Source organism: Mucor mucedo (assembly GCF_025094135.1).
Source record: "Mucor mucedo strain NRRL 3635 chromosome Unknown EV154scaffold_102, whole genome shotgun sequence".
In the NCBI taxonomy this organism is placed as follows: Eukaryota; Fungi; Mucoromycota; class Mucoromycetes; order Mucorales; family Mucoraceae; genus Mucor; species Mucor mucedo.
Window position 1 is genome coordinate 19531 of NW_026252386.1, and position 27973 is coordinate 47503.

Consider the following 27973-nt stretch of genomic DNA (forward strand, 5'->3'; position numbering starts at 1 on the left):
GTTTGCTTATTTACCATTTGTTTGTTACCATAGTTATTTACCATTGTGCGATTACGATCTTGGTCAAGTTGTTTTTGTTTATTGACTTTGACCCAGTATTTACGAATCGTTTCGAGATCAGATAATGAGTCTGCTTTCAACCACGAGTTTTCGCGTTCACCATATCCTACCCAACATACCAAATATTCCCGATCGTTTTCAGGGCCTTTATGGTCACGAATTTCTTAGACTTCATAGAGTTCATCCCCCATGGCTGTTTCGTCTATCGATACCATTTTTAATTCAGAAGGTACATAACCTCAATGTAATAATTCATTCATGCTGTCTTTTAACACGTATGTTCCATTTTTAGTTTTCGTGATGACAGTGAAAGGTCCTTAGTATAGAGGTGATAATTTGGATGTTCTTGAGGGTAAATTTACCATTACCACTGATCCGTTAGGGATGTCAATGAGGTAATATTTATTATTGAATTTTTTTTTTTTGCTGCACTTCCATTAAAGCTTTAGTTCTGTCGTGAATAGCTGGGAAAACGATTGAGGCTTTCTTTATCAGATCATCTGTAGTGATTACTAATTTAGGAAGTAGGGTTTAATTTGTATCTGGATGATTGGAAATTTACGAACGGACATAAGTGAAAATGGGCTACTGCCAGTGGGATCTCTTATTTTCAGATTACAACAAAGTTGAGCAGCAGGTAATATAGCGTTATAACACGAAAGTCATAGGGAGGAGCAGAGTTTATTAAAGTGGTTGGGATAAAAGGAAGAAAAAAAAGGAATCAGTTATTTTAAAAGTGGCATGAATAAAGATTTGGTGTTTATATGCGTCGCGGGACAATCAAAAAATACTTTGGGGGATGATATAAACATGTGTATTTAAAAATAAAATAGAATTTTACCGAAAAGAAGATGTATGGCGTCTACATTGAACCCCTATAAAATCATGATTGTCATTTGTACCACGTTAAAAAAGGCACAGTTGCTAATGACAATTTACACTCCTTTGCCGATTGTGTTTTAACCCCTCGTACGCCACGTACACGTTATAATAGAACCCAGCGAACATTAAAAAGACGTTGGAAGCAATAATATAATAATTTACTAAAGGTGAGAGATAATCATGGGTATTAAAGAAAGGGTGCTTTTTTTGCATAAGAATATGATTGTGTATATATATAAACAAGGTATACATAGTAGCGACAGTTTGTTATAGAGAGAAATAAGGGTGCATAAAGTAGTACATAAGAAGAGGTATACGAGTATAATAAAATAAATAAATAGGGAATGAGTGTGTTATAAGCATAAAAAAAAAAAGGATGAATTAAAGAATATTATGTGCTTTTTTTTTTCTTTTTTTTTTTTTTTTTTTTTTTTTTTTGTATGTGGTTGTTTTACATATTTTTTTTTTTCTTTTTTGTTAGATTTGTTTGTTACAGTATTATACTTTTTTTTTATCGCCTCTTGGGCTGGTAATTTTCCAAGGTCTTTGACATATTCTTTGCTGGTAGACTTCGATTACATTTTTACTTTGCAAGGTTTTGAATCTACCCCAACAACAACCTCGAGAACGATGAGGCAAGTAGGTGCAAGAGATCATTGCCCAAGATAGCCCTTGTTCATAACCTTTTTGTAATAACGCATCCTCCTCTGGTGTCCAAGGAGTTCGAGTCTGAATATAGCTTGCTGAATTAGATCTGGAACGTCGGGAAGTAATATGTTGTGGTGGTGGCGGAGGCGATACAATGTAGTCGCCATTCGCTACTGAACGTCTGCACATTTCACTATTTACACGGCGACGAGTCTTGATAGTTGGGGATGGAGTAGGAGAATGATGAATACTACTTTGACCACTGCTGCTACAGCTGCTGATACTTTGAGTACTGTTTGAGCGACTATGTCTGTAAAATTCAACTTCTTCATAGAGTATATTAGTATTGATCTGTAAATGTCCTTGTTGCTTCTTTTCTAATAGAGAAGAATAAGGATCACAAGGGTTGCATAACAAATGTTTAATGTCCATCACACCTAACAAACAAATGAGGTAAATATATGGAGTATTATGATAAAGAAAGTGTATTTACCAGGCATAATATAATAATAATAGTACAAAAGAGAATTAACTAAAGGAAAGAAGAAGAAAAAAAAGAACGCGAATAATCTGATATCAGCTCCTTTTTATAAGGGAGAATGCATATCATTTTTTTTATAGGAGTATGCAAAGTTTACGCTGGATAAAAACGGTAATGATCTGCCGCCAAATCTTAAAGTATTTTTTCCTCCCTAGATAATCAAATATTTATATTATTATTACTAGATTAATACTTATTATAAAATCAAGTAAAAGGCATTGTTCATTATCATACTATCTATCTATATATATTGCACAATTACGTATAATAATCATCTAAAAATCGAATTATAATATTATAGAATGCATTATTATTATGTAGGGTTATCACAAGGACAGCATCTTTTTTTTGTTATTTTTTTTTTTTTTTCTTTTTACATGTATACTGAAAAGTTCTTACATTTTCCTTATTTATTAATAAAAACTTACTCCTGTATGTATAATTAAATTGTTGTCAATTTTATAGTACATGGTACATATCTTTTTTTTTTTTTTTTTTTTTTTTTTGGCTGTCAACAAAGAAACTTACTCATCTATTATTGTAGGTGCCATTTCATCACATATTGTTTATTTACTTAGTCTGAAATATTTAAAATCCTGCAATGCACAGAGTATTCAACTGATCAATCAGTATTATTTATTTATACTAAACATGTATAAATTATAAACCTTTTTTTGTATAAATCTATCCTTTGAGCGAAACCTTGGGTGTCGTGTGTATCCTGGGCCTTAAAACCCAGCACTTCCAAATTCAACCAAACACCTTTTTTTTTACCCTCCTTCTTTTTTTTTTTAAAAAAAAACAGCATACATATACACAAACCCCCTTTGTTTTTATTTTTACCTGTGAGAATAATTTTAAATGAGTGATGTGGTAATAACAAAGAAAATAAAGCGCACCCCCCACAGAATATGAAATAGTTTCTCATCCCAGACTTATAGCATGGAAGAAAACGAGAAAAAACTACTGACGAGCTGATTAAGGCCAGAAAAGAAAGAGAGGCAGTAAAGATAAAGGAATACAATGCGCTTGTTGAGTCCTGTAGAACAAAGGTATACATAGCAACTACTCTTTCTTTATTAAGCTAATTATACAACGAAAGATGGACAACAAAGAATACAATAAGGACACGTTTAACCTGACGACACGAATTTTACAATCAAACCCGGATTACTACACCATTTGGAACTATCGTCGCATTGTTCTTCTAGAATTGCTCTCAACAGAAACGAAGGAACAGGAACAAAAATCTTATGTGAATGAGCTACTGTTTTTTCTAGAGCTTATTCGAATTAATCCAAAATCGTATTGGTTATGGAATCATCGTATTTGGTGTTTGCAAACTATGCCCGAACCTGATTGGGAAGCTGAACTTGGGCTAGTTGAAAAGATGCTGTCTAGGGATGCCCGTAACTGTAAGTGTTTAATTTAACATGGAAAGGGCTAGAATATTGAATGCGAGGTATATATATATATATATATTTATATATAGTTCATGGTTGGGACTACCGTCGTTTTGTTGTCAATCATCTAAAGAAGGTAGCCAAGAACGAAGCGGAGGTCGCTCAGATTGTGGAACGAGAATATAAATTTACAACGAAGAAGATTGACAGCAGTTTCAGTAATTATTCCGCTTGGCATCAAAGATCTAAACTTATTCCGATTGTTGTATCCTCCATGACAGAAGAGGAAAAGAACGAGGTCGCAAGGAACGGTAAGGGGATCTAAATAATATATATGAAGGGTGCATGACTTATAAATGTATAGAGCTGGACATGGTTGAAGCAGCAGTATTTACAGATCCCGAGGATCAATCAGCATGGCTGTACTATTGGTGGTTGCTGGGTAGAGCCCCCGAGGATGTTGATATATCAGGGGCATACCAATTAAAGGACACGCCGGTAGTTATTTTGGGATTTAATGATGTGATTAAATTTATGCAGGTGCCTCGGTTTTTTGATGCAAATAATCGTCCATTATTGGGTAAATTATATCCATTATGTGAGGACAGTGAGAGTGCGTCTGTTTGGATATTTGTACTAGATGATATTACATCAAACGCTAAAAACGTATGTATGGACTCCAATACTATACTGCCTAGTAGTAGCGCAAGAAAGATACCGTCGATCAAATGGGATATAAATATAAAAATGATTGACGGAGAAAAAGGTAAAAAGGGAATGCAAATCCTCTGTACACACAACATGGATTGACTAAATGTCTATCAGGGGCTTATAAACGCGTGGAGACATTGAAAAATAACCTGAAAAAAAGTTGGACGCCATCATCAACAAAAATGTACAAGGATCCAACTTTATATGATCAATCTGCTTGGTTCACATTGGATAAAATACAGTTGTTAAAAGTGGAGATTGCGGCTATTCGAGAATTATTAGAACTTGAACCCGATAGTGCATGTAAATGTCCGATATGTATGTGCATATGTCTTTTTTCTAATCATTATTCTATATTAGGGGCATTACAAACACTTGTGCACTTTTTAAATCAACTTTTGCTACGTGAACCTGAAAAGTTGGAAATCTATAACGAATTGATCTCAACATTGGATATCTTGATCAAGATTGACACTGACAGAAAACATAGATACGAAGACCTGAGTAAGTTAAAAATAGCAATCTTTTTTTTTTTGTGTGTTTGCGTATCTATCTATTATGACTAAACTTCACTATCATGCAGAAACAAAGTTTGTCTTTGAACAAAAGACATCCTCCATGACAAACGAGCAAATATTGGATCTGTCAGGACTCCCATTTATCCCACTTTTATCAAGATTACTACTTGTGGATCGTGTGATTGTATCCTCTAAAGAGTTACAGGCGGAATTGAATCAATTGCCATTTTTAACAGAATGTGCTTTATCGCCACCATTATAATTTATTCAAAATAAAATCTAGAAATTTCTCCACTAACCAGACATCTTCCATTTCTGGTCCTATTTTAGCTAATGTAGATAAGCATTTTGAAGACAGTTCCTCTGGAAGTACTCCACTCTCAGTTCTTTTTGTAATCACAATCTTCATTGTGTCTCTGTTGAATTCGGGATGACCTTGAATAGTAATACATTGTCGGTTGTCAGATACAGTTGCATGATTGTGGGTGTTATCCTTTGTGAACGCCAAACATTTGAAACCTTCAGGCAAAACGGATACATGGTCACGATGAAGTTGATTAATTCTCTATTATTTATAAATATATGTACTTGCTTAATAAAAATGTGACATGTTCAATCCGTAATCTTTTCCCCTCACTTACCAATTTGCTCTTGTCCGTTTTAAAGAATTCCTTGCCGTAAGAGTTCAATTCGATTTCGGTGTAACCTACCTCCCACCCTTTTGGATTTCTCTCTGTAATGCCACCAGCAGCTCGTAAAAGCACTTGGTGACCAAAGCAAATTCCTACCAATTTTACTATGTGACTGTAAGGCTCCCTCTGCAGCGTATGTAAGAAATCAACCAGTTTGAGAATCCAGGGTGTATTATCGTGTGCATTGTATTTTGAGCCTGTAACTACAATAGCATCGTACTTTTTGTTCTGAATGTCTTCCAAGGAAGGGTAGTTTTGAGCATCAACTACGTCAAAAAAGTCCCAAGTAATGTCGAGGTTTTTATTACGGGCTGCTTTTTCAAATACGAGCGCGTATTGCTTTGGGTAGTCTCCGTGTTTTTCTACCACTTCAGGTAAAGGTGTATCGCATACAAGTAGAGCGAGATGCAAAGATTGTTTGGCCATGGTTGTAGGAATTAGGGTTTAAGAAAAAGAAAGATAAGGTCGTGTGAAATTCTCACTGCATGAAGTGCATCAAGCGAGCACAGGTTAACTCAGCCATTCAAACACTCATGACGCATTATTGTTATGCATACAAAAAAAAAAAACGCGTACAAATATCTGACAAATTAATTTTTTAATGTAATCTAGCTTAACTTTTAGTGTCTTAGCTCGGACTATATATGTATGAGAGTCGGTTCATTTTTGAAGGCATACGGGCATGTTTTTTCAACAAAAAATATTTTTATATATAGTTCATCTAGAACAAAAAAAAAAGAAGTTTATAGTATTGTATCAAGAACTTCAAGTATAACCATGTAGCTTGTAAGCAGACGATCGCCTCTTTTTGGATTGCGCTATAGTATATTTAGGTCTGGCTACTGCTGGAGGAGGGGCCTATTGACTTTATAGGTAAGAGCTATAAAACAAATGCAGGTAATAACACTCAGGGTAGATCTATTCTAAACAGGACCTTTTTATTTTATTTTGGTAAAGAACTAATGCAAGCCTAGCAGAAGAAGAAGAAGCAAAAGAAAAAGAGAAAAGCAATACAACGATTGTTTGCATAACGAAAATGAAAAGGTGATTTAATCTAGATAATGGTGTATTCCCCTTTTTTTCAAACGTTCTATGTGATTTTTTTTTGCTTCTAGCCATTGGAGTCGGATGCTTCGTTTACTTTCTTACGCCACACAAGGTATTGTTTATTTTGTTTGGGATGTCAGAGTTTAAAGGCTTTTGCAGACATATGCGTAAGCTATCAGCACTTACTAAAAACAATTAGTCCCTATTATTTTTTCCTAAACCTTAATTTTAGGATGTATAATATTTGTCAAAATAAACCCAATGGTATCTGGGTTGTAAAAAGTGCTCTTAGCCTAGAACATTTGTTATGCAAAGACAGTTGCTAAGTCTATAATTCTAGGTAATATTTTAAAAAAATAAAAACCTATACTTTTAAAACTACAGTAAACTATAATCATTACCAAATGCTTACAAAAAAAAAATATGGGCAGGTATTATTTTCTTTTGGTTGCCGTAACAAGCTCATTACACTTTTCGTCTTGAAACGTCGGCAAAATTTTACAAATCGATGATTTTTGGTAGTGTCGATGAATGTCTGTTAAATTTTATATAAAAATAACTTGCATACAGGCTGTACCGAGTGTAAATAAAGCAGCAACGTAAACTTATCAAGGGGGGTGGGGGCGGGAGATCCAGGTGTTGGCAGATGCAGAGTTTCAAGTATCTTTCTTTCTTTCTCTCTCTCCCTGCCATCTTTTTTTTTATCACCAAGAAATGAGACGCTCAGATATGAAAATGCAATACCAAATATTAAAATAGTATCATAAAAAAAAAAAAATGTACGTGCTCCAATCGTTCATCATGCGTGATAAGACTCTATGCAAGGCATTGTCGATGGCTCGCGGAGACATACCCCACTACTGCTACTTATGCATATATGTAAGAACTTTGCTCTTCATATGAAGATTAGTCATGAAATTCACCTAGAAAATAACATGACAGTGTCTTCAGAGCCATTTAGCCCAATTTTCGGTAACATGCAATTTTTTTTATCCGCGTGACTACGTACAGCATTTGAAGCTTCTTCTATGTCTTGAAAGACATAGCTATTTTTTTTTTTTGAAATCGTCAAATTATTATAAAATTTTCTCAGTCTATCCATGATAAATGAGTTACCTTGTTTTATAGTTCGGTTGTTATATTTTAAGAAATGTTCGCTGTAGTGCGGTAATAACTAGAAAGAAGAATGTTTATAGAACGTGTGTGTAGGCTGACGTAATGGTTCTATTTATCGCATTGAGATTAATTCGTTCAGGCAAATAGGGCAATCTAATTACTTTATTCAAATAAAAATAGCAGATGCACTTACTTGATAAAGTAACTGCTGTTCATTTTTATATAAACAGTGGAAAAAATAAATAAAACAATAGAAGCCGACAGATTGGTATAACAAAGAAAGCAAAGTGCAATAAGGCAAGCACTCCTCCCCCTATTTTAAATGAATGTGCTGTGGAATAAAATGTGTATTATGATGGCAGCTCGCTTATAGCTTTTGCAAAACCCCCACCCCGCGTGTCAAACTGCAGTTTCTTTATAAATGTGTATGACCATTCGCTTTTTTTAAAAAAAACTGTCATAGCAGCCTTGTGTTCCAGGCGCTTATCATAAACAGAACGTCAAAGCAAGCAATTATACTTTACATTGCTGTATGTAGATAGTCGTTTATCTTTTTTTTTTTTATTTTTGATATACATCAATTACGTAATATAATCTTTTCAAGTGCGTGTGATAGATGCATCAGGTTTTGTCCAATGATTTCTGTCAGTACACAGCTTTCAGTTTCGAAGACAACGTTTAAACCTTATTAAGAACCCCCTTTTTTTTTTCAAGACAGCAAAACTTTAACCTAAAAAATTTCTAAACAAATGACAATCCCCGCCGCTGTCGCCGCGTCTACCGTGGTCAAAATGCTTACGTAACATGGATTCTACCTTATAAAGTATGGGGAACTATAGATACGTGTGAAAAATGACTGTCATCCTAAATATAATTTTTCGGGATGAAATCCTCGCATTTTTTCATTACTGCTTCTGATTTTTTTTTTTTTTTTTTTTTTTTTTTGCTCCTTCCAAAAAAAAAAAAAAAAATGTATAAACCATTTCCGTTAACACCTCAAATTATCCACCTTTTAAAAGAAACCTATGGATTAAAGACGGATGAAGAAGCCGGGCAACCTGCTGTTTTTCGAGACTTTGTAGATACCTCTTCCGCCATGATGTCGACGGCTGCAGAGGTCGAAAAACAAGACATGGAAATCGAATTGGGCGGTATTCATGTATCGATTTCTGTACTTCGACCTGTGGGATCAGGACAAAAGATATTACCCATCATTTTATTTTTGTGAGTCTCTTTCAGCGCATTTTTTTTTTAAAAAATTGTTCATTATTGAAAAAAGAATTGTATATATATAGACATGGTGGGGGTTGGGTTTTTGGAAGTTACAATAGTCATCGTATATTGACAAATCAGGCAAGCCATGTTCAAGTTTTGGGTATCGCATGTGTGTAACCTTTTTTTTTTATATATTATTATTCTTAGTTGGTGACATTATTGGGATGTTGTGTGGTCTTTGTTCATTATTCGTACAGTCCAGAAGTAAAGTACCCTGTTGCATTGGAAGAATGTTATACCACACTTTGTTGGCTTCAACAAAACGCTGCTTCTATCCATGCCACAACCGAGGGACTTGTGGTCTCGGGAGATTCTGCTGGTGGAAATCTTTCTGCTGCATTAACAAGTAAAATTCGTACACACACCTCCAGGGCCCTTTTCTGACTTTTTTTTTTCTATTTTTTTTTTTTTTTTTTTTGTGTTTAGTTCTTGCTAAACAACGAGGGAATACAGGCATCAGCTTTCAAGTTCTTTATTACCCTGTACTTGATGTAAATTTTGAAACAGAATCATATATTGAAAATCGAGAGAATGCGTTTTTACCGCGTACGACGATGCAATATGTATGGGAAGCATATCTGGAAACGGATAATCAGAGCACGTTGGCTACGGCAGTTCCGATGGTATATGATGAATTTGAGGGGTTACCACCTGCACTGATTATTACTGCAGAAAGGGATGTGCTTCGAAGTGAGGGAGAGGCGTATGGCAAGAAACTCAGTACGGCGGGAGTAGATACAGTCTGTGTACGTTATGTGGGAATTGGGCATGGATTTTTGACCATGCCATTTTTACAATCTCAAGCGCATGCAGCCATTGCGCAAACGGTACACGTTATAAAATCACATTGGAACTCTTTTGAGTCAAAACTTTAATAAAATATATATTTTTTTAATCACTATCTTCCTCATCTTCATTGTCTGTATCGGAATCAATGGAATTTTCAGGTATGCGAGATTTAATACGATCCAAGACGGTACCAACCAAGGAAGGTTGTCGATTGATTTTTCGAAGACTATCAACGGCAGCAGAATTATCATCCAAGTCATGACGATTTTCGAAATCACGACGACCGTAAAAGGAACCCGTGGTCGAAGGCGAGATGGGATCGAAGGTAGGTGAGGTAGGAGAAACGGCCGTTGGTGGGATGGCAATTTCGTTGGGTTCGGCCAAGAGTTGAATACCCCCTTCTTCATCTCCGTTGGGTGTCTTGCATGTATCTCGAAACGCAAAGGGTAAAGGAATTTCCTTGATGGCACGGTAATTACCACAATTATTGATATGCTATTAAGACGTTAGTTTAAAGTGATCATGCGCCATTCCATAGAATAGACTTACTTCGTTCTCTAAACGAAAGAAATTCCATTGAATACGTCGATAGGCTTCTAAAAGCGCAGTCAAGAAACCCAGCACTTCTCCTTTGACACCTAATCCTGCTGAGTTCAAAGCCCAGGCATAACGCAAGGTGATATTAATGGGTGCTGCCACATAATACGTCCATCGATAGAACACCAGATCATCACGCAACATGAATTCTTTACTATTGGGCTGTAATAAACCCCAATCCATCTTGATATCCCACAATGAAGTATAGGTTGAATTAATCACGCAACATAATACCCAAATAATTTCCGTGGTTCGATTGGCTGTAATAAACATCAGTCTTCTGTCAATGGGTCAAAAATAGACTGATATTACTTACGATACATTCTTCGATAACCCGTGGCTAGAGTAGACGCCATACTGGTAGTATATTTGACAGCATTCACAAGATGCACCTTCTCCTTAGAATCCTTGTAACGTCGAATACACTGCAAGAAACGCCACCAAGGGGGGAGACAGGCTAAAAACGGGGTGAACCAAAAGATCTTGACGGGACAATGACTATCTAGATCAGTCCAATGCCATTGATAGGCACAAATAAAGTAGGTGAATGTCCAGAACGAATAGGCCAAGCTATTGAGTTCATCGGCAATAAAGAAATCACGAAACTCGATGGGGAATAAATAACTGAGGACGATACGGCCCAGGGAGAGACTTAACCAGCGTCGAGATGAGTAGTAAAGGATAGGGAATGGACAGGTCATGGCAGCCATGATGAGGACAAAGAGGATGAGCGGACAGAGTTCGGATGGTACGGTGGGTGCAAAGGCTTGCGATAGATCAATGTACATGACGACCGATAATAGTAAGAGCATGAGGGAAGGTAACTATGGAAGGGTTGTTATGACAGGATACTGCAAATTCACAAGCAAAAAAAAAAAAAAAAAAAAAAAAAAAAATGAGACGTACCTCTGCAAATTCATGATAATCGAGATTGTCTCTTGGATCAAACTCAAAAATGAATTTATAATTGATATGAGACCTTGTCCAAACAAGGGTGTTGACTGCAAAGCCAAGACAGAAAAAGATGGGCAGACCGAAGCAGGCGTACATTTGTAAATTATAGTCCAAGTTGGGTAAATCTCGTATCACGTTAGGGTCAGTTGCTAATTGAGTGACCCTCGCCAATAATGCTACAGAAAGACCAACGTAAAGTCCAATTCTGCATGTTGTGGAAGTATAGTTCTTTTTTTTTTTCGAAAGGTTAGAAAAGAGAAGTATCTAATCATCTAGTGTTTATCTTACCTCGTCTCGCTCTGGTATTCTTAGCTTGGACATGCCTCGTCTTCGATGGCCGTCGGCGAATTCATCAATGTATAATTTCTATAGTGGGGGAATTATTTTTTTAGTTAGACCCAAGCGATTAAATGTTGTGATGCACTCAGGTTTACCTCAGTGGCACGTAAAATGTCATCAATCTTGTGAGACTTTGCCCAATGGTATTTGTTGATTTTTTTGGTGTAAAGTGCACTTGCTTTCCAACCGGCTGTCTATTGTTTGTATGAAATGTGGTAGGTATATTGTATGTAGGATAAAGAGTAATTTTTTTTTTTTACCTTGTCAAACTTTTTCAAAATTTTCTGGAATCCACTCAGATTCAAAACCTTCAAGGGACTCGTAAATAAAACAGTTGCTGTTTAGGGAAATGATTTACCTTGTACGACTTTAATAATTCCAGACTACGATAAAATTCGGTAATGGCTTTTTTCAATCTACTTCTGGCAACATTGTAACTTATGTGATGGTCACCATTGTATTTGATGGACGAGGGTAAGTCTGGGATATCTGTGGTGGTAGCGTCTGAATCATTCGATCCTCTTCTTTTAAACCAATTCATGGGGTTCAAACGTCCATCACCCGATATTATGTCATGTGCGCTCTGTATTTATGTATTAAGGTTTGCTTATGTATTGTTGTTGTATATTGTTTTATAGTTACCCCGTAATGTGAGAGTTGTTCAGCAAAATCTCGAACCAGTTGCACTTGCATCTTGAGTGCTTTAAATTTGCCCTCAGCCTGCTTTTCTTTTTCTGGAAAAGATAAATAGAAAGTTAATAATGTATCATTGCGCCCTTTTTTTGTTGTTGGCTTTTTGTACCATCATAAAATAAGGAAATAGTTTCCAAATCCTGATCCAACATGACAAAGAAGTACTGTTCAGGCTCACTTGCGTGTGTCAATGCTTCCTCTAGCACAGAGATAGCCTCTAATTCATGATCTATAGTATCGAAAGAGAAAAAAAAAAAGAAAGGTTTTAGGGAATTTTTTATTTTTATTTTTTGTTGGTTTGATAAACAAGCTTGCTTAAGAAAAAAAATTACCTTGTATGGAAGGGCTGGTGAGGTTTCCAAGTTCTGTATCAGGTTTTCGAAAATTGAATCTCTTCATCAATCCCGCATGCGATCGGGATCGATTGTCAAGACTGACGGACTGACTTCGAGTAGGAACATAACGAGTTTCGTTTGTATTGAGCGTGCTAATACGTTGACTTTCTTGGATTTGATTCAGTCTGCGATACTATTATGTGTAAGTTTCTGTGTGTAATTTTTTTTTTTTTTTGGTCAGTTTTTGCACTTCTTGGGAGGTATTTACTTTCTCAATCGCCTTTAATCGTTTTTTAAGCCCTTTGTAATTGATGTAGGCTTTTCTCCATTCTGGAATACTCTCGGATTCAAGGTATTTGGCAAACTTCATCTATAAATGTAAATATATATGTATAAAAAAAGGACGAAAGAGAGAGAAAGGAAGAAAAAGAACTTGTATTGACAGATGTATTATGTCACATTAGCAACAAATATATCTGAATCCGAAAAAAAAAAAAAAAAAAAAAACTTATTTATATCACAACTAAAAAGTGATTGTCCCCCACCCCCCATTAACAACCACGTGTGCCGCGTGTAATTCTCGCACAGGCAGGGAAAAAAAAGAAAGTTTAAAAGTCCATCATGCAGTAAAAAGATGAAAATGCTTATTTCGGTAGATTATTTAAGCCTATGTGTCCATATATGCATTATATTTTATTACTAGTAGAAGGGTATTTTTGTACATTAAAGAGAGAGAAAAAGAAAAGGGTATACTAAGGATAAAGATTAAATCATAATGACAAATGAAGTGTGTCATCCAACAGAATGGGATGACTTGGTAAGATAGAATTAATATCAAAATTCAAATCCTGTAAGAATTGTGTCATTTCTTCTTGACTGACATATAAATCCCATTGTAAGAATCTTAAAAAGGCCAATTCCATACGAGTGATTTCTTTAATGGACCAGACATCACCTGTAGCCCTCACCACTTGTTTGGTGGAGAGACAGCGATCTTCGCTGTATTTACTAGCGACCAACAAGGAAGCGACAAAGATACGATGAGCGGCTTCTGGTTCTGCCTTGTATGTGGCAGGTAATGATTTTCTGAAACGTTGCACATACACAAGTGCCATCACCAGGTGAATGGGTTGGACATCACATTTATCTGTGATGAGCGAGATGAATGGTATCAGATCAGGTAAATGGCTAGGCCTCTTTTGTATTTCACCCTGTCTATTCGTAGCCGTCATCTGTTTCGCTGGCATCATTGTTGTTGAAAATAGAATAGCATCAAATGAAGAAGACGCAAAGTCTAATTGTTTTAGGGTTAGTATTATTTCAGGGCTAAGAAAAATTACAAGAGAAACACTTACCGATAAAACCTGGAGGAATACTTGAAGTAGGAACAGCCAACATATTTCAGACTGTAAAAGTGCTAAAAAGAAAAAGAGAAAAAAAGAAGAGAGGGAAAGGGGATTTGAGTCAAAAATTAGTCTCTTTTATAGACGAAAATGAGGGTTGGGGGGCGGATAAGTAAATAAAACCTTATTATGTGACTCTTATTGGTTACAATGGTGGGAAACAATAGGTCCAAAATTGTCCCCAGGTCAAAACGTAATTAATCAACAAATATACCGTCTATCTATTGTCACTATCTCTGTTCTTTCTGTGTGTGTGTGTTCGGGTGTGTGTGTGTGTGTGTGTGTGGTCATGTTATGAATCATTTTTTATGGTGACATTTATCACATATAAAATAAAAAGATAACGGATAAAGGATTATGAGTTAAAACAGCGATCATTCTTTAGCTTCTCCTCTCTCTCTCTTTCTCTATTTTGACATGTGAGTCATTTATTTTTTTATTTTAGTTTCTAAAGCGTTGAGTGGCAATATCTTTTAATATTTGAAAACGAGCTCTATTTAATTCCATTTCCAAACCAGGTACTTGCAAGCGTTCGACCAATTGCTTGATATGAGACTCAGTCAAGACACCAGGGATATCCTGTTGTAATGACAACAAATCGGGTTTGTTTGGCGATTGTTGAAATGCTTGTTCGATTGCGTTAGGGAATTTAATATCCTGTTCTGCAGCGAAACAAATATTGGTTAAAACACCGTCAATCGCCTCATTGGGTGTAAATTGAAGTTGGCCACCGTCCGAAAGGCTCTGTAAATGCTCTGCGCCTTTGTATGCCTTGTAGTGGCTGTACAGTCGAAACAGGTTATAGGCTAGAGGTATATTGGGAACAAGAGGCACAATGACAAACGTACACGTCACTGGTACCCAATATGCAGAATAATACATGTACTTTTTATGATACGGCACTCGCTTTTTTAACAAGTCCTTTAGTTCTGAATCCAATACCTCTCCCTTTAGCACTGAAGGGTGGTGAATTATGACCTACATTTTGTTGTTACTTTTTTTTTTCATTGACAACTCCCTTTTCCTTTTAATGTCTGTTTACCTTGTCAAGAGCTTGCTCCATTTCGCTTTTACCGGGTACACTCTTGAAGAACCATTCTTGATAGTCGAGTTGATTCATGACATTGGTTCCACGGTCGTGTAATTTCTTTTTCCAACTGTCTGCTTTTGCTTGACCAAGTGCATCCCATTTCTGACTGGACCAATCAACCGCCTTTGTCAGTCGAGAAATCGAAGGAATGGTGGAATGACAGTAATAGGCCCAACGGTTCTTGACTATAGGAATGGCATAAAGACGCATAATTAAGTTTATATTGCAATAGGAGTATTTTTTTTACACACAATGAAAAAAAAAAATATAATATATCTACAAAATGATGCTAATAAAAAAAGGCAAGCGTGTGACTTGCTCCTTTATTTCGTCCTTATGCAATGCAACGGGGACCCACTATTTTTAAATTTTTCCTTCTCTTTTTCTTTATTCATCGGCATGAGTACGCAATTAGAGAATGTACAAGCCATCTCACTCACGAGTAACGAGATGGAGATAGCAGGAGAAGGAACGGAGTCTATTACTGTGACTATCAAAGACGAAGAGGAAGAAGAAGGAGGAGGAGGCTATAAAAGGATGGATTTGAAAGGGGAGTCTGAATCGGACAAGGACCTGATTATTTATTCCTTAAACGAATCATTGCAGATTCATAAAGAGATTGTGGAACGCACGCAAAATGAAAAGGATGACATTGAGGATCAATTTGAACAAGAGAGGATGAACCGAGAGAATGAGCGTATGCAAATCGTACCCAGACGAGATAGTGAACTGGGACAATTACAGGCGATCTATGATGCTGTCGCTGCTGAATTAGAAGCCAAGAAATTGGACTATCAGCGCATGGAATCTCGCTTTCATTCGCATGTAAAGAAGAAATCTAGCGAAACACAGGATATCCAAACGATTCATACTCAGTTGATCCGAATGCTCAGTCAAATTAACAATTTATGCGTGTCCACTATTAAAAAACAAAACACCGAATATATCTTGAATCTCTTTAGGGACAATACCATGATTCAACAGCACTTTGTGCAAGAGAAGGATACCCATTTTCTGGTGGAGAAATACATGATGGATATCATTTTAAAGGACATCTTTAGTACATCCATTCATCCCGGTGTGTCCTTGAACAATTCATTTGGCGCTATTCATGACTGGATCGAAAAACGCAATGTATCCTGGGCGGCCCGGCTAAAACAACAAATTTCGCAGTTTGTCAAACAATCGGACGAGCAATCGGTGGAGATTGAACAAGCGAAAGGGCAGATTACATCGCATGTTTTAGATTTCCTTAGCCGTTTCTATGACAACATTCACTTGTTGGAAGAGACGGTGCTATGCATTGTCAATGAAGCCTTCGAATTAAACTTGCTGCTAAAGTCACAGGGAGAGGACACGGTCCAGATGATGTCGATCAGTCAAGGCACACAATATAACAGCGATATCATGACCGCCGTAAATGAGGGCGATCATGTGCTATTTGTGATCTCGCCACCTTTTGCGGCTAATGGAGTTGACGGTTTTATTATACCAGCCAAAGTTTATTGCGTTTAATTCTTTTCCTTTTTTTTTTATTTTCCATTCAATAAAAATTATATATATTATTTGTAATGAACAAGGAAGCCGTAGCGAAATATGCTTTAAAGACGTTTGCAGGCGGTCAACAAAAGTCAGCCAATAGCCGTCATGAACAAGAACTCCTGGAATTACAGCAACAGCAAGCGAAAAAGAAATGGTGGCAAAAAGCTCAGGCACCTCAGTCCATCCTTTCATTAGAGGAACAAAAGATTTTGAAACGAGTCAAAGGAAGAGCGCATTTTCTGGACCGAGGACTTTCGTGCTGTTGCTTTCAGATAGGCTTTGACGGCATTGTGGGTAAGTAGAACATCTCGAGATGGCTCATGGGTTTTTTCATAACTCTCTTTTTTTTTTTTGTTGTAGGCTTTATTCCGGTAATTGGGGATTTTATTGGACTATTGATGGCACTGCAATTAGTGCATATTGCGATGGAAGCTCAGCTGCCTCCCGAGCTTATATCGAAGATGATGTTTAATATTGGATTTGACTTTATGGTATAATTCAAAAGTATAGTCAATTTTAAAAGAAAAAGAAAAAAAGAGGGCTAACGGAGGTGGTATATAGATTGGGCTAGTGCCTATTGTGGGTGATATCATTGACATCATGTATAAATGTAATACAAAAAATGCTGTCCTGTTAGAGACATACTTGATCAGACGAAGACGGAATATGTTGCGTGATAATCCGCAAATGGGTAACCCTTCCATTGGCTCTAGTTCTGCACCAACCATTTTGAATAAGAGTGGTCATAAATAAATGTTTAAAGTTTACCCTTCCCACATAAAAAAAAAATTTTTTTTTTACCCATAATAATAAATATAAATCGAAAATGACGCACGCGGTACCACAATGATGAAAAGAGGAACAAGTAGCCTAAAAGAGCAGATCAGTTTACATACCACGGCCTTGGGTTTATCAACACAAGTCACACACTGATAGTTGTAACCATCCCCCTCTTTACAAGAGAAGAAAAAAGGCCCAATTATCCGCAGACCCCACCCATCTTCCGGGTATTCAGTGTAACATATACACATAGATCCACGCACGCAACGTGCTTTTTGAATTGCCATTTTGCCTCCCCCCTCTCCCTGACTTCAATACACTAATAGCAGAGACGAAAAAAGAAAAGACGGCGCGTGGGGGCCGTCTTTCAGGCACAGACATGCTCTCTCTCACTCTCTCTCACTCTCACTCTCTCTCTTTCTCTTTTTGATTCCCTTTTCGATCTACGTCACGGATTGATAGGATGATAAGAACAGATGTGGCGCGCAAGGAGGATTGAATGGCAATGGGAAAGCATGCAAGAAATGATAGTTTTGTGTAATCTGACCTGTTGTGGTGCAATACGTTTGGGGCGTTTAGGGCATGTTACATGGGAAGGGGGTTATGTTTTTTTGAGGCGGATATCATATCTGAGATTGTACACACACACCTTGAGCCCCAAAACATTAAATGAATTGTATAACCATGAACAAGGGAAAAAAATCATTCGTTTTCTACTCTTTTTTTTTCTGTTGACGACGGCAAAAACGTTGTGGAGAGAAAGTTAAACGGATAAAACTTATTTTAAACAACGGGTAATTATTGTCTTAAGAATACACAAAAAAAAAATGCAAATTCTGTAGTTATGGAAAATCCTAGAAATATTTATTCATCTATGACAAATTCGGTAGGAGTTTTAATCCCAGCGTAACGGGAAAACCGATTTCCTCTCTTTGACGGGCCAACAGTATAAATTGAGCTATTTAAAAAACAATAACACAAAGTCTTTCTCTTTCTTTACTTTACAACCAAAATAAAAAAAACTCTATAATATGACAGATAATAGCTACTGGCAATTCCAACAAACAATGGTAGATGCTCCCTTGATGTTACCACCACAACCTCAGGTCCCCTTACCACCGCAACAACAGCAACAGCAACAACAACAGCAGTCATGGTCCGAAGAAAACGAAAAGAGAAAATGGGCTCAACAAGGTTTTGGCGATTTCGACATGAGTAACCATACCAACAAGATATTCCGTAAGTATAGTTTGGGAGAGAGTTAGTTTTTAAAAAATAATAAACTCACCATGGGGACATGTAGACATGGACGATTACAGTAATCAAGATCCCAGTGAAGGCGATAGTCCAGGTAAGATTTAGAATTTATTGCGCCTCATATTTGGGTGCGCCTCATTTTCTCCATGGTTACATTTTATATCTAAAACCTTATTTTTTCAAACACAGACAGTGCAGGAGGAGCACCACAAAGACGAAACGATTTGGTGTCCGAATCATCGCTGTTTCAGGTATTTGTCCCACACAATTAAAAAAGATAAGAAGGGGTTTTTTGGAAACTAACTCGTGTATATATATAATAGGGTGGAGATCAAAAGCAAAGACGTAAGGAACAGAACCGGGCTGCACAAAGAGCTTTTCGAGAGCGTAAAGAAAGATATGTAAAAGAACTTCAGTTAAAGATCCGGGAAATGGAAAAGAAGCATGAAGCGGAAGTGACACGTGTCAAGAAAGAGAACGAGTCATTGAAGGAACTGGTAAAGAAGATGGAAGCAGAGATTTATACATTAAAAGGAGCTGCTATTGCTTTTGATGTGTCGATTCATAAGTTACGTGAAGCTGGTCTTGACGTGCAACAACTACATCCTCGTGATTCACCTTCACCGCCTCATTCTGATAGACAATCGCCTACCCGAAGCAACTCCAACGAGAGACGTCATGAGTTTGAGCGCTTTAAGACCTACAGAAACGATCATTTGATGTCGACGGATGAAGATAATGATGAAGAAGGAGAAGAAGCGAGTTTTGCTGAACGTGAAATATCCAGGTTTGATCATAAAGTGGATCCCATCATTAATTCCGGTATCAAGCTCATCCCCTGTTCTCAAATATGGGAACGATTGTCACAGCATCCCAACTTTGATGAATTTGATATGGACAGATTATGTGAAGAGCTGAAAAAGAAGGCGAAATGTTCTGGTACGGGTCCAGTTATTCCAGAGTCTGAATTACAAGAAGTCTTGAGAAGAATGGACTTTGGCACCGCATGATTTTTTTTTCTTTCTCTCTTTCTGTTACACGCATAAATCAGCCATACTTTCTTATGATTTTCTTACGCACACGCACACATATATACGCATCTTTTTTTCTTTTCTTTTACATACTACTACGCCCTCATTTCTTTTTTTATATATACATAAATTATATGCCCTTTTTCATCTTTTTTAGTGCTCTCCCGCATTTTATTTATCACGTAGTATATGCATTGCTGCATTGTACATGTACGAATACCTTTTATAAATACACGACAAAAAAGTCAAATGACCTTGAACAAGTCCTTTATTTTTTGGGCTTATTGTCTATTTATTCTCTCTCTCTTTTCTCTTTTTTTCTTTTTTTCTTTTTTTTCTCACATATTCCAAACTTACAAAGCTCAATTCTTATACATGATGTTAAATGGACACGGTCACACAAAGAATTTTCACAGGCAATCATCGGTTCGAACATGTCCTCCCACAGAACATCGACAACGAAACAGCTTTCCACCAACACCACCACCACCAACCAGATTATCACGTGCGGATACATTGAAGCCTATTATCCAAGAACAACGACAGGAAGTGATTCATATCAAGAAAAAAAACAACCACAATAGCAAACGTTTAATCAATACAAAGGACGAGGATATTCCATTGGCGCTTTTAGCATATAAGAAGGGATACACCACCATCTATCCATCTACACCACAGGTGCCAGCCATGCGACAGGATGAACGTTTGCTTTCGTATGTCAGTGCGAGCAGTAGTAATTCCTCATCTTCCAGGACAAAACCCATTATTAGACATGATACCACTGTAAAGAAAAAGACAGAGAACAAACAACTGTCAAGTCAGCCAAAGAAATCTCTTCGGCGTCGTCGTACACAACCTCCACAACAACAACAAGAAGAAGTGGTTGTGGTGGTGATGGTGAAGGAGACAAAGCCCAAGAAATGGTTTAATTCTTTACGTAAATTACTAGATTAGTTTCACATCATAATAATAAATAAAACTTTCGTATGCCCTTCTATAAATCTCCCCCTTGCATGCAATAACATTATTCCGTTATCGGATTTGAGTTTACATTTGGAAAAGCAAAAAAAAAAAAAAAATATGTATGTAGATGCTCAATAGCCAAAAAGAAAAAAAAAAATTACAGATCTTTAATGTCTTCCAAATCTTCTATATCTTGTACTTCTCGCTGTGCCTTGACATGATCTCGTTGTCTCTGTTCTGGCAACATGTAAAATTCTTGACATTTTTCAAATACACGCCCTGTGCCCTAAAAATAGCTTTTTAGTTTTCTCAAAATAGATTTTTTTTTTTTTCTGTTGTTTAGTACTTTGGGGGGAATAGGAACGGGGAGAAACAGTGTATACCAAGGGCTTAAAAAAATTAAAATTTAATTGACGAGCATTGACAAAGCAAAAAAAAAAAAAAAAAAAAAAAAAAAAAAAATGTATATAGACTTACTATGTATCTCCAACGTTAAAGAAACGTTTAAAGTTTTGACATGCACCGAAATCATACATATTCACAAAGATCTCTCCTTGGCTTTTACAAACGCCCTTGTCGTAATAATTGTTGTAGAATTCAACCGTTGTTTGCGCTGTAAAGATCTACACCCGGAGTTTGTCAATTATCTGCATTTTAACTATCCATCGATCTCTCTCTCTTTCTCTCCTTACCAAGTAATAATGCCAAACGCATAACCCTCCTATCGCTAAGCCCATGCAAATAGCTAAAATAAAAGAAAACGCTAACAATGGCCGAGGGAAATAGTATGGCCACTTCGCTTAAAGTTAGTTTTCAATATAAAAAAAAATATCAAGTTAAGCTTACATCCAATTGTGTGAAATCGAGGCAGAGCATAAATGGTCTCCATGCAGATACCACAAAATAAGCGGCGGCAAGAATCAAATATGTCATAAACAAGACAAAATAGCGATGGTTGAAATGACCTACACAGTTATGAATCCAAGGGCCTGTGTAAAAATAGAAAAAAAGAGTGCTTATTTTTAGTTATTAGCGTCAAGGAGGGGGAGACATGGGGTTGCTTACAGTGATGGTCAAATCTCAATACACAAGTGTTGCAGACACTGCAGTGATGGGCTCTTTCGGGTTTCGGTAAAAGGCCTAAATTGAAATAATACATAAATACACTTGTACAGATCGCTCTACCTTTTTGATTGCTTACACTTTTTGCAAGAGTTAGGAAACTGTGAATGTTCTTCCATTTCAAGTAACATGGTTCGCATGGAAGTTTCCTAATTGAAAAAAAAGGCAAAAGCACACACACAAACACACACATACACATACACTTGTGAGCAAAAAGAAAAACGTAAAAAAAAAAGAACCTTAAAAAAACAAATTACATTGGTAGAGGAGGATGGGTCGTCTGCTTTTCTGTATTCTTCCATATCTCCGGGCGATGTGACGATGGCCATGTAATAATGAAAATGAATACAATAGACGATGTAGAGTGTGAAGGCCAAGGTCAATATGGAAAAGACTTTACTGAAAAACGAGCTGTCTGTCCAACTATGGAGGTAGGGAAATACCACTAGATAATATGCCAGCACACACATATTCAACAGTAAGACGGCAATCCCAATAAATATAGGGCCAATGCTCCATATTGCCTTATCCACAATCTTTGCCATATTTTGTTTTTGTTTTTAATCAAATAAAAAGAGAGAGATTTTTTTTAGGGCTGTGCCACAGCGCATTTTTTTTTTTTTTTGCAGATTCGGACTTTTTTAAATTTAATGGTTACACCCCAAATCCCATAGATTTAATAGTGATATGCCTTGTTTGCATAAGAACGTAGATGCACAACTCAAGTCGAAAGAGTAGAGGATGAGAGACATTATTGAATCTTACAAAGACGTTCAGCTTACACTTTAATAGCAAAAAAATAAGAAAAAAACACATTTCCTCTTATTGCCTTACACTTTATTCAGAAATTATTCGTTCACTGTTGCGAAAAAATCGTTCAAAAATGAAATAAAAATCGTTTAAAAATAAAATATAATATCATTCAAGGATGGAAATAAAAATGGGTATAAAAAAGTTAGAGCTCTCTTTAGAAAGTTAAACAATGCAATGTACTTACATGGAAAGGGTTGAGAGGTAGAGAAATATATTAACAGAAATAAAATATAAAAGAACAAATACAGTTAGTTATCTAGCAAGCAATAATAAAAAGCCTTACCAAAAAGTGTATTACGGGTAACACCAGCGATAACTGGCATGGATAGTTATTCACCCATTCGAGGACGTCTTTTTGAGTGGACATGACGTGCAAATCGTTCTGGGATTTGACCAGTGTTTCTTAAATTTAGAATTATTGAAATCATGTTCAAACAGGCGGCTAAATCTCTGTTCCAAAGCTTATACTGGAATCCTTGGGTTTCCATCTTGGCCATACAAGTCTGATTGGTGCATCTAGGATGAGAACAAACGGGGTAATGTGTGATTCATGATTAACTTTTATATTTATTATCCATCCTTAAGGTGATGTGACAATTAACTTTATTATTATATCTATGATATCCTCAACAGTCAGTAGCTTCTTGCTTTTTTTTAGCTTTTATTTTCACTTACTAAGTTTTAATTATTTTTTTGATAACATGTGGTATTTTGTGCTTATTGTTATCATAAATTTTTTTCAAACTTTTAAAAGAATCACATGTTGCGAGGGGTTTATATATACCTTGTGACTAACTACTGATAAATGATTGAAACTTCCTTAGACCAAAAGACCAAATAAACTTGTATCAAAAAGCTTGATAATTAAGTGTTGTGTTTTTCAGAGTTAAAAGAACTGTTTTTATTAGTTATTGAAATTTGGATATTTATATATGTAAACTAGTGGTGACACCTAGTATCAGGAACACTCTGTGACCGCTTATTTACAATTTTGTATCCCTCTCGTCCTCACAACTGCCTTTCCACACTACCCTCTTTTTGCTTAGTTTCGCTTGACGACACAGAGTAAAACCGTAATGGCACATTCAACCTGGGACGAGCCTTGTACATCTTGATTTGATTAGCATGGTATATCGTAGGAAATACCAAGGCTTCATCTCGAATTCGGTATACATTATTACCCACCACTTCTTGAATATGGTAAGGCCCCACCCACCTACTCAATAGCAACGCTTCCTTGTTTACCACATCTCGACTCTCAACCATTATTTGATCATTAACTTTGAACTTCTTTAGCTTGGTCTTCCTGTTATATTGTTCTTAAGTTTTGACCCTATCCACCTCCATTCGTCGTATAGCTTGACAAATCACTTCTTGATTGAGGCGGATAATATCGTCGACTCGCTGACGCACCATCTCCTCATCACCGAGATTCGTATCCAATTCGACTTCTAATTCCTCAGCATGGGACCTCGGATGTCTACCGTAAACCAGATAAAATGGAGAATAGTCATAATCCCTTTTCAACGACGTCCTCATGACATAGAGCACTGCGGGCAACCAGGTATCCCAATCTTGATTATATCCTAGGACATATTTCCTCAAGATTTCCTTCAATACTCCATTCGTCCTTTCCACCTTGCCCTGCCCTTGGGGATAAAAGGGTACTCCAAATCGCAGTTGAATACCATAGGAACTGATCATCAAAGACTTGACCTCATCAGCATTAAAGGGTTTACCATTATCGCATATAATCTTCCGACACGTACCGTACCTCGAGAACCATTTGAACAGACAGTAACATGTGAAGTTAGAACTTTGGGACGTACAAGGGTAGACTTCAATCCATCCCGACACTTGCTCAATTATCACCAGCGCGCCAGTATGCCCCAGTTGTGTGAGTGGGAGATGAATGTAATCCATGCAGATCACACTGAATAATCCATCTTGTATGACCTTGGGATGCTCGAGCGGAACTACTGGATTGCGTGGCCCAAAATTTTGGCATATCTTACATGACAACACGTATTGTCTAACCGAGTCATAATAACCGGACCAATAGTACTGATACTTGATCTTATCAAAGGTTCTTGCCACCCCCTGGTGTCCAGCCATTACGTGATCATGATTATCCTTCAGCACTTGGAGCACCTCAGTCATTTTCACTACCACCCTTCTGCCAAAATCCTTATTTGCTTTACGATATAGCACTCCTCCTTGGACTTCGTATTGTCTTGCTTGATATCTAATACCTTTCCGTTGCTTTTCAGAAGCGTTGGTGGGATACATCCAGGTAGTTAAATATTGTACTAGCGTAGCATATAGATCCCACGACATTCCTCCTAATCCCGTTGGTAGAATATCTTGGACTTGTTTCCTTTTCGCGGTAGTGCCTGACTCATCATTTGGATTTCGAACTACATTCAAGGGCAGATAATAATTCGGGATAATAGAGTCTAATGATACCTCTTCCTCGCCTTGATCTCCTAGTCTTGATAGAGCATCCGCGTTCGAATTCGATTTCCCAGCCCGGTACACGATGTCGAAATCATATCCCAATAAGGATCCTTGCCATCTTACCACCTTTGCAGAGGCCTCTTCGTTAAAGCGGATGAGATATTGGAGACTCTTCTGATCAGTATACACAGTAAACTTATGCCCCATCAAGTATATTTTAAAAAAATGAATAAAATAAACAATAGCGAAAAATTCCTTTTCGTACGTAGAGATCCTTTGTTCTTGTGTAGATAAAGCTTTACTTCCAAAATAGACCGGCCTTAGTAAATCCTTTTCACCAGGAACCTCTTGTGACAGTACACCCCCTATTCCAACGTTAGAGGCATCAGTATATAATACAAAGGGCCTTGTAAAGTCGGGATGTGCTAGAACAGCATCACTCATCAACCAAGTCTTGCATTGCTCGAAACTTTTGTCTTGATCAGCACCCCAATTAAAGGTCACCCCCTTCTTTTTCAACTGATTAAGTGGAGCCAAAACAGCAGACATGTTGGGAATATACCTTCGATAGTACTGCACCATTCCTACGAATCGATTCACTTCTGTGAGGTTCTTGGGAGTAGGTCATTTTGTAATTCTATCTACTTTAGCCATATCCATCCGACAACCGTTCCTTCCTACAACATGGCCCAGAAGCTTAGTCTCAGTGTACCCGAATCGACACTTTGTAGCCGATAACGACAGACACGCCTTTCCCGCCTTTGTCAGAACCCTGTCCAAATGGCTTAGATGGTCTTCATAACTCTCGGAGAAAACCAAACCATCATCAATATAAATGAGTAAAAATTTGTTTATTTCAGAAAAGAAAATTGAATCCATGGTTGATTGCCAACCAGAAGGAGAACCCTTCAAACCCATAGGTAGCCTCGTCCACCTGAATTGTCCAAAGGTAGTTGCGAAACCAGTAACATCCTTAGACTCTTCAGCCAATTTAAGTTGCCAGAACCCGTTCAGACAATCAAACACCGAGAAGTATTTAGCTTTGGCCAGCAAGGTGAACAAAAAGTTAATGTTGGGTATAGGGTACCCGGTGTCGACCATAAGCTTGTTGACTCCCTTGTAGTTGATGGTCAACCGGTATGGATCTTTCTGTCCAGCCTTCACCTCTGGCACAGATACCGTTACCTCACCGAATGATTGTTCCATGTCTTCGTAAGTACTCAAAGACGTATCAACCTCACGATCCATTACCTCCCCATCCACCAGATTAACTTCATAGGTCTTGTATTCCCTCTTGCTGTTCAACTTTATCCTTGGAGCTTGTTGAAGCTTGGTAATCTTGCGCCTTCTTGGAGCCCTCTTCTCGATATCAGATGGCACCAACACCACTCCGGCAGCCCACGGCCCGTTACACCTCTCAATCAATCCAAGATCAAGCAACTGCTCGATGTACCCTTTAAACCACTTGTTGGCTTCATATGGAACCATCCTTGGCGTTACCCGAACTGGTTGGGCATTTTCCTTCAGTTTGATGACAAAAGGTTCAGCTTTCAATTCGGCTACATCTTTTAAGGAAGTTGCAAACACCCCCTTGTGTCTATTCAACACTTCCACCATTGCTTTGCGTTGACTATCAGTTAACTCCGGGTTGATATCAAAAGTAACCTCCTTTTCTTCACTGACTGTATACACTTAACACACCTGTCGATCTTGCCTTCCCTTAGAGTACCCTCTGGACCGTGAAGTCTTCACCCCTACTTCTTCCAAGGCTTCATAGGATGGCTTGAATACGGGACCTACAATCAACGACGGAGCAAGTACATTACCCTCGTCCTGGTTGATATAACCATCTTGAATGATTGATAGTACTTCGTTAACATCCCCCAGACAGTCAACTTCCTTTGGTACAGATGACGCGCCGTAGAGTTTGCCAATCATAGTGCCCTTTCGCAAAGTGATCCTTTTCTTTCCTTGATTCATTATCACCGCACAGTAAGGACCTTGACCTCCCTTTGGCATTACACTTGGAACCATATACAATCCCAGCTTTCCCAACAGCATCTCCTCCGGCTGTAGCACCATATCTTCTGCCCAGGTCTTGCTCTCCTCCCCCATAGCCAACCACAAAAGATGAGAATCTCCAGGCTCCATAGTATATTCATACTGGATCTTCACATTCTTCAGCCTCTTGTTTTCGCTATTTGTCACTGATACAGGAATCACCAAACGTTCATCCTCAAGTACTTCACCGCCTTTTGGGAACAGGACCTCTGGAGACATGCCATTACCTTCATGAGTAGGAATTACAAACCACTTGTCTTGTCCTTGGATACTGTAAGTATTACTATTGGAATCGGCTACCCCCTTGGTCCCTTGAATGAAGTCCATGCCTAAAATCAATGGTGTTTTCAGATTCTTGGTAATACAGAAGGAATGCTTCACCTCCATTTCCTCAGTAAGGGTCTGTCAAATTTGCAAGCGCGAGCAGTGTCCAGGAAATATGAACCGAACAAAATGTACAAATATTTAAGTCAATCCAGGCTATGGATCAAAATATTATATCACACATGCAAGTAACCTATCGACTTATGCTTTCAAATTCATGCCTTTAATTTATGCTTCTTACAATACCTTATGCTTTAAACCCTATGCCTTCAACCTTTTTGTTAACAGTTGAATAAATATCATTCATGCAATTATTATTAAATAGAATGTGTGCAATGTAGATTGTTCTTTCCCAGCAATAGATTAAAAAATAAATATTTTGGTTTATTGATTCTTGTAGCATTCTTTTTCTTTTTTTTTTAGTTGTAGCATTCTCGTTTTTTTTTTTTTTGGCTACCGCCAAAAAAAAAAAATCTTTCCTCCCTCCCCCCCCCCAGGTATGTCACACAAGCCACTTTTGTGATCCAATT

The 27973-nt window shown here is 37.4% G+C and overlaps 12 protein-coding genes across 12 annotated transcripts; 4 read left to right on the plus strand and 8 right to left on the minus strand.

Moving 5' to 3' along the window:
• Positions 1-965: 965 nt before the first annotated feature.
• On the minus strand, positions 966-2128 carry EV154DRAFT_520445 (uncharacterized protein). Its single transcript, XM_051602826.1, has 2 exons — positions 2084-2128; positions 966-2027 (listed from the first exon to the last, which is right to left on the minus strand). Exons 1-2 carry the CDS (start codon positions 2088-2090, stop codon positions 1441-1443), a joined length of 594 nt encoding a protein of 197 aa, XP_051454008.1. The 5' UTR covers positions 2091-2128; the 3' UTR covers positions 966-1440.
• Positions 2129-5019: 2891 nt separating this feature from the next.
• EV154DRAFT_554498 (class I glutamine amidotransferase-like protein) lies at positions 5020-5967 on the minus strand (the record flags this gene model as incomplete). The annotated part of the gene is made up of 2 exons (XM_051605198.1): positions 5405-5967; positions 5020-5328 (listed from the first exon to the last, which is right to left on the minus strand). The coding sequence occupies exons 1-2, from the start codon at positions 5879-5881 to the stop codon at positions 5020-5022; spliced, it is 786 nt and encodes a 261-aa protein (XP_051454009.1). The 5' UTR covers positions 5882-5967.
• A 2750-nt stretch (positions 5968-8717) lies between these two features.
• Positions 8718-9768, plus strand: EV154DRAFT_539661 (alpha/beta hydrolase fold-domain-containing protein; the record flags this gene model as incomplete). Its single annotated transcript, XM_051604359.1, has 4 exons — positions 8718-8842; positions 8914-8971; positions 9041-9239; positions 9320-9768. 4 exons carry the CDS (start codon positions 8718-8720, stop codon positions 9766-9768), a joined length of 831 nt encoding a protein of 276 aa, XP_051454010.1.
• A 16-nt stretch (positions 9769-9784) lies between these two features.
• Positions 9785-10980, minus strand: EV154DRAFT_427086 (EXS family-domain-containing protein; the record flags this gene model as incomplete). Its single annotated transcript, XM_051596338.1, has 3 exons — positions 9785-10177; positions 10232-10539; positions 10596-10980. 3 exons carry the CDS (start codon positions 10978-10980, stop codon positions 9785-9787), a joined length of 1086 nt encoding a protein of 361 aa, XP_051454011.1.
• A 739-nt stretch (positions 10981-11719) lies between these two features.
• EV154DRAFT_12447 (SPX domain-containing protein) lies at positions 11720-13066 on the minus strand. The gene is made up of 6 exons (XM_051593972.1): positions 12869-13066; positions 12598-12793; positions 12375-12494; positions 12215-12306; positions 11833-12155; positions 11720-11766 (listed from the first exon to the last, which is right to left on the minus strand). The coding sequence occupies exons 1-5, from the start codon at positions 12968-12970 to the stop codon at positions 11883-11885; spliced, it is 783 nt and encodes a 260-aa protein (XP_051454012.1). The 5' UTR covers positions 12971-13066; the 3' UTR covers positions 11720-11766; positions 11833-11882.
• Positions 13067-13273: 207 nt separating this feature from the next.
• On the minus strand, positions 13274-14072 carry EV154DRAFT_605481 (cyclin-like protein). The gene is made up of 2 exons (XM_051607475.1): positions 13956-14072; positions 13274-13894 (listed from the first exon to the last, which is right to left on the minus strand). The coding sequence occupies exons 1-2, from the start codon at positions 13996-13998 to the stop codon at positions 13371-13373; spliced, it is 567 nt and encodes a 188-aa protein (XP_051454013.1). The 5' UTR covers positions 13999-14072; the 3' UTR covers positions 13274-13370.
• Positions 14073-14408: 336 nt separating this feature from the next.
• Positions 14409-15359, minus strand: EV154DRAFT_449163 (mitochondrial K+-H+ exchange-related-domain-containing protein). Its single transcript, XM_051597177.1, has 2 exons — positions 15046-15359; positions 14409-14981 (listed from the first exon to the last, which is right to left on the minus strand). The coding sequence occupies exons 1-2, from the start codon at positions 15301-15303 to the stop codon at positions 14445-14447; spliced, it is 795 nt and encodes a 264-aa protein (XP_051454014.1). The 5' UTR covers positions 15304-15359; the 3' UTR covers positions 14409-14444.
• A 66-nt stretch (positions 15360-15425) lies between these two features.
• Positions 15426-16638, plus strand: EV154DRAFT_520467 (uncharacterized protein). Its single transcript, XM_051602827.1, has one exon. It carries the CDS (start codon positions 15430-15432, stop codon positions 16606-16608), a length of 1179 nt encoding a protein of 392 aa, XP_051454015.1. The 5' UTR covers positions 15426-15429; the 3' UTR covers positions 16609-16638.
• Positions 16639-17526, plus strand: EV154DRAFT_520470 (PH domain-containing protein). Its single transcript, XM_051602828.1, has 3 exons — positions 16639-16929; positions 16996-17126; positions 17197-17526. The coding sequence occupies exons 1-3, from the start codon at positions 16665-16667 to the stop codon at positions 17386-17388; spliced, it is 588 nt and encodes a 195-aa protein (XP_051454016.1). The 5' UTR covers positions 16639-16664; the 3' UTR covers positions 17389-17526.
• A 920-nt stretch (positions 17527-18446) lies between these two features.
• Positions 18447-19682, plus strand: EV154DRAFT_567299 (uncharacterized protein; the record flags this gene model as incomplete). Its single annotated transcript, XM_051606006.1, has 4 exons — positions 18447-18654; positions 18719-18766; positions 18862-18923; positions 18996-19682. 4 exons carry the CDS (start codon positions 18447-18449, stop codon positions 19680-19682), a joined length of 1005 nt encoding a protein of 334 aa, XP_051454017.1.
• Positions 19683-20717: 1035 nt separating this feature from the next.
• EV154DRAFT_520476 (DHHC palmitoyltransferase-domain-containing protein) lies at positions 20718-22439 on the minus strand. The gene is made up of 8 exons (XM_051602829.1): positions 22046-22439; positions 21868-21937; positions 21732-21806; positions 21513-21655; positions 21359-21460; positions 21144-21289; positions 21013-21055; positions 20718-20952 (listed from the first exon to the last, which is right to left on the minus strand). Exons 1-8 carry the CDS (start codon positions 22331-22333, stop codon positions 20824-20826), a joined length of 996 nt encoding a protein of 331 aa, XP_051454018.1. The 5' UTR covers positions 22334-22439; the 3' UTR covers positions 20718-20823.
• A 130-nt stretch (positions 22440-22569) lies between these two features.
• EV154DRAFT_470207 (uncharacterized protein) lies at positions 22570-23488 on the minus strand. Its single transcript, XM_051597845.1, has 3 exons — positions 23277-23488; positions 22786-23216; positions 22570-22647 (listed from the first exon to the last, which is right to left on the minus strand). The coding sequence occupies exon 2, from the start codon at positions 23096-23098 to the stop codon at positions 22931-22933; it is 168 nt and encodes a 55-aa protein (XP_051454019.1). The 5' UTR covers positions 23099-23216; positions 23277-23488; the 3' UTR covers positions 22570-22647; positions 22786-22930.
• Positions 23489-27973: the final 4485 nt, after the last annotated feature.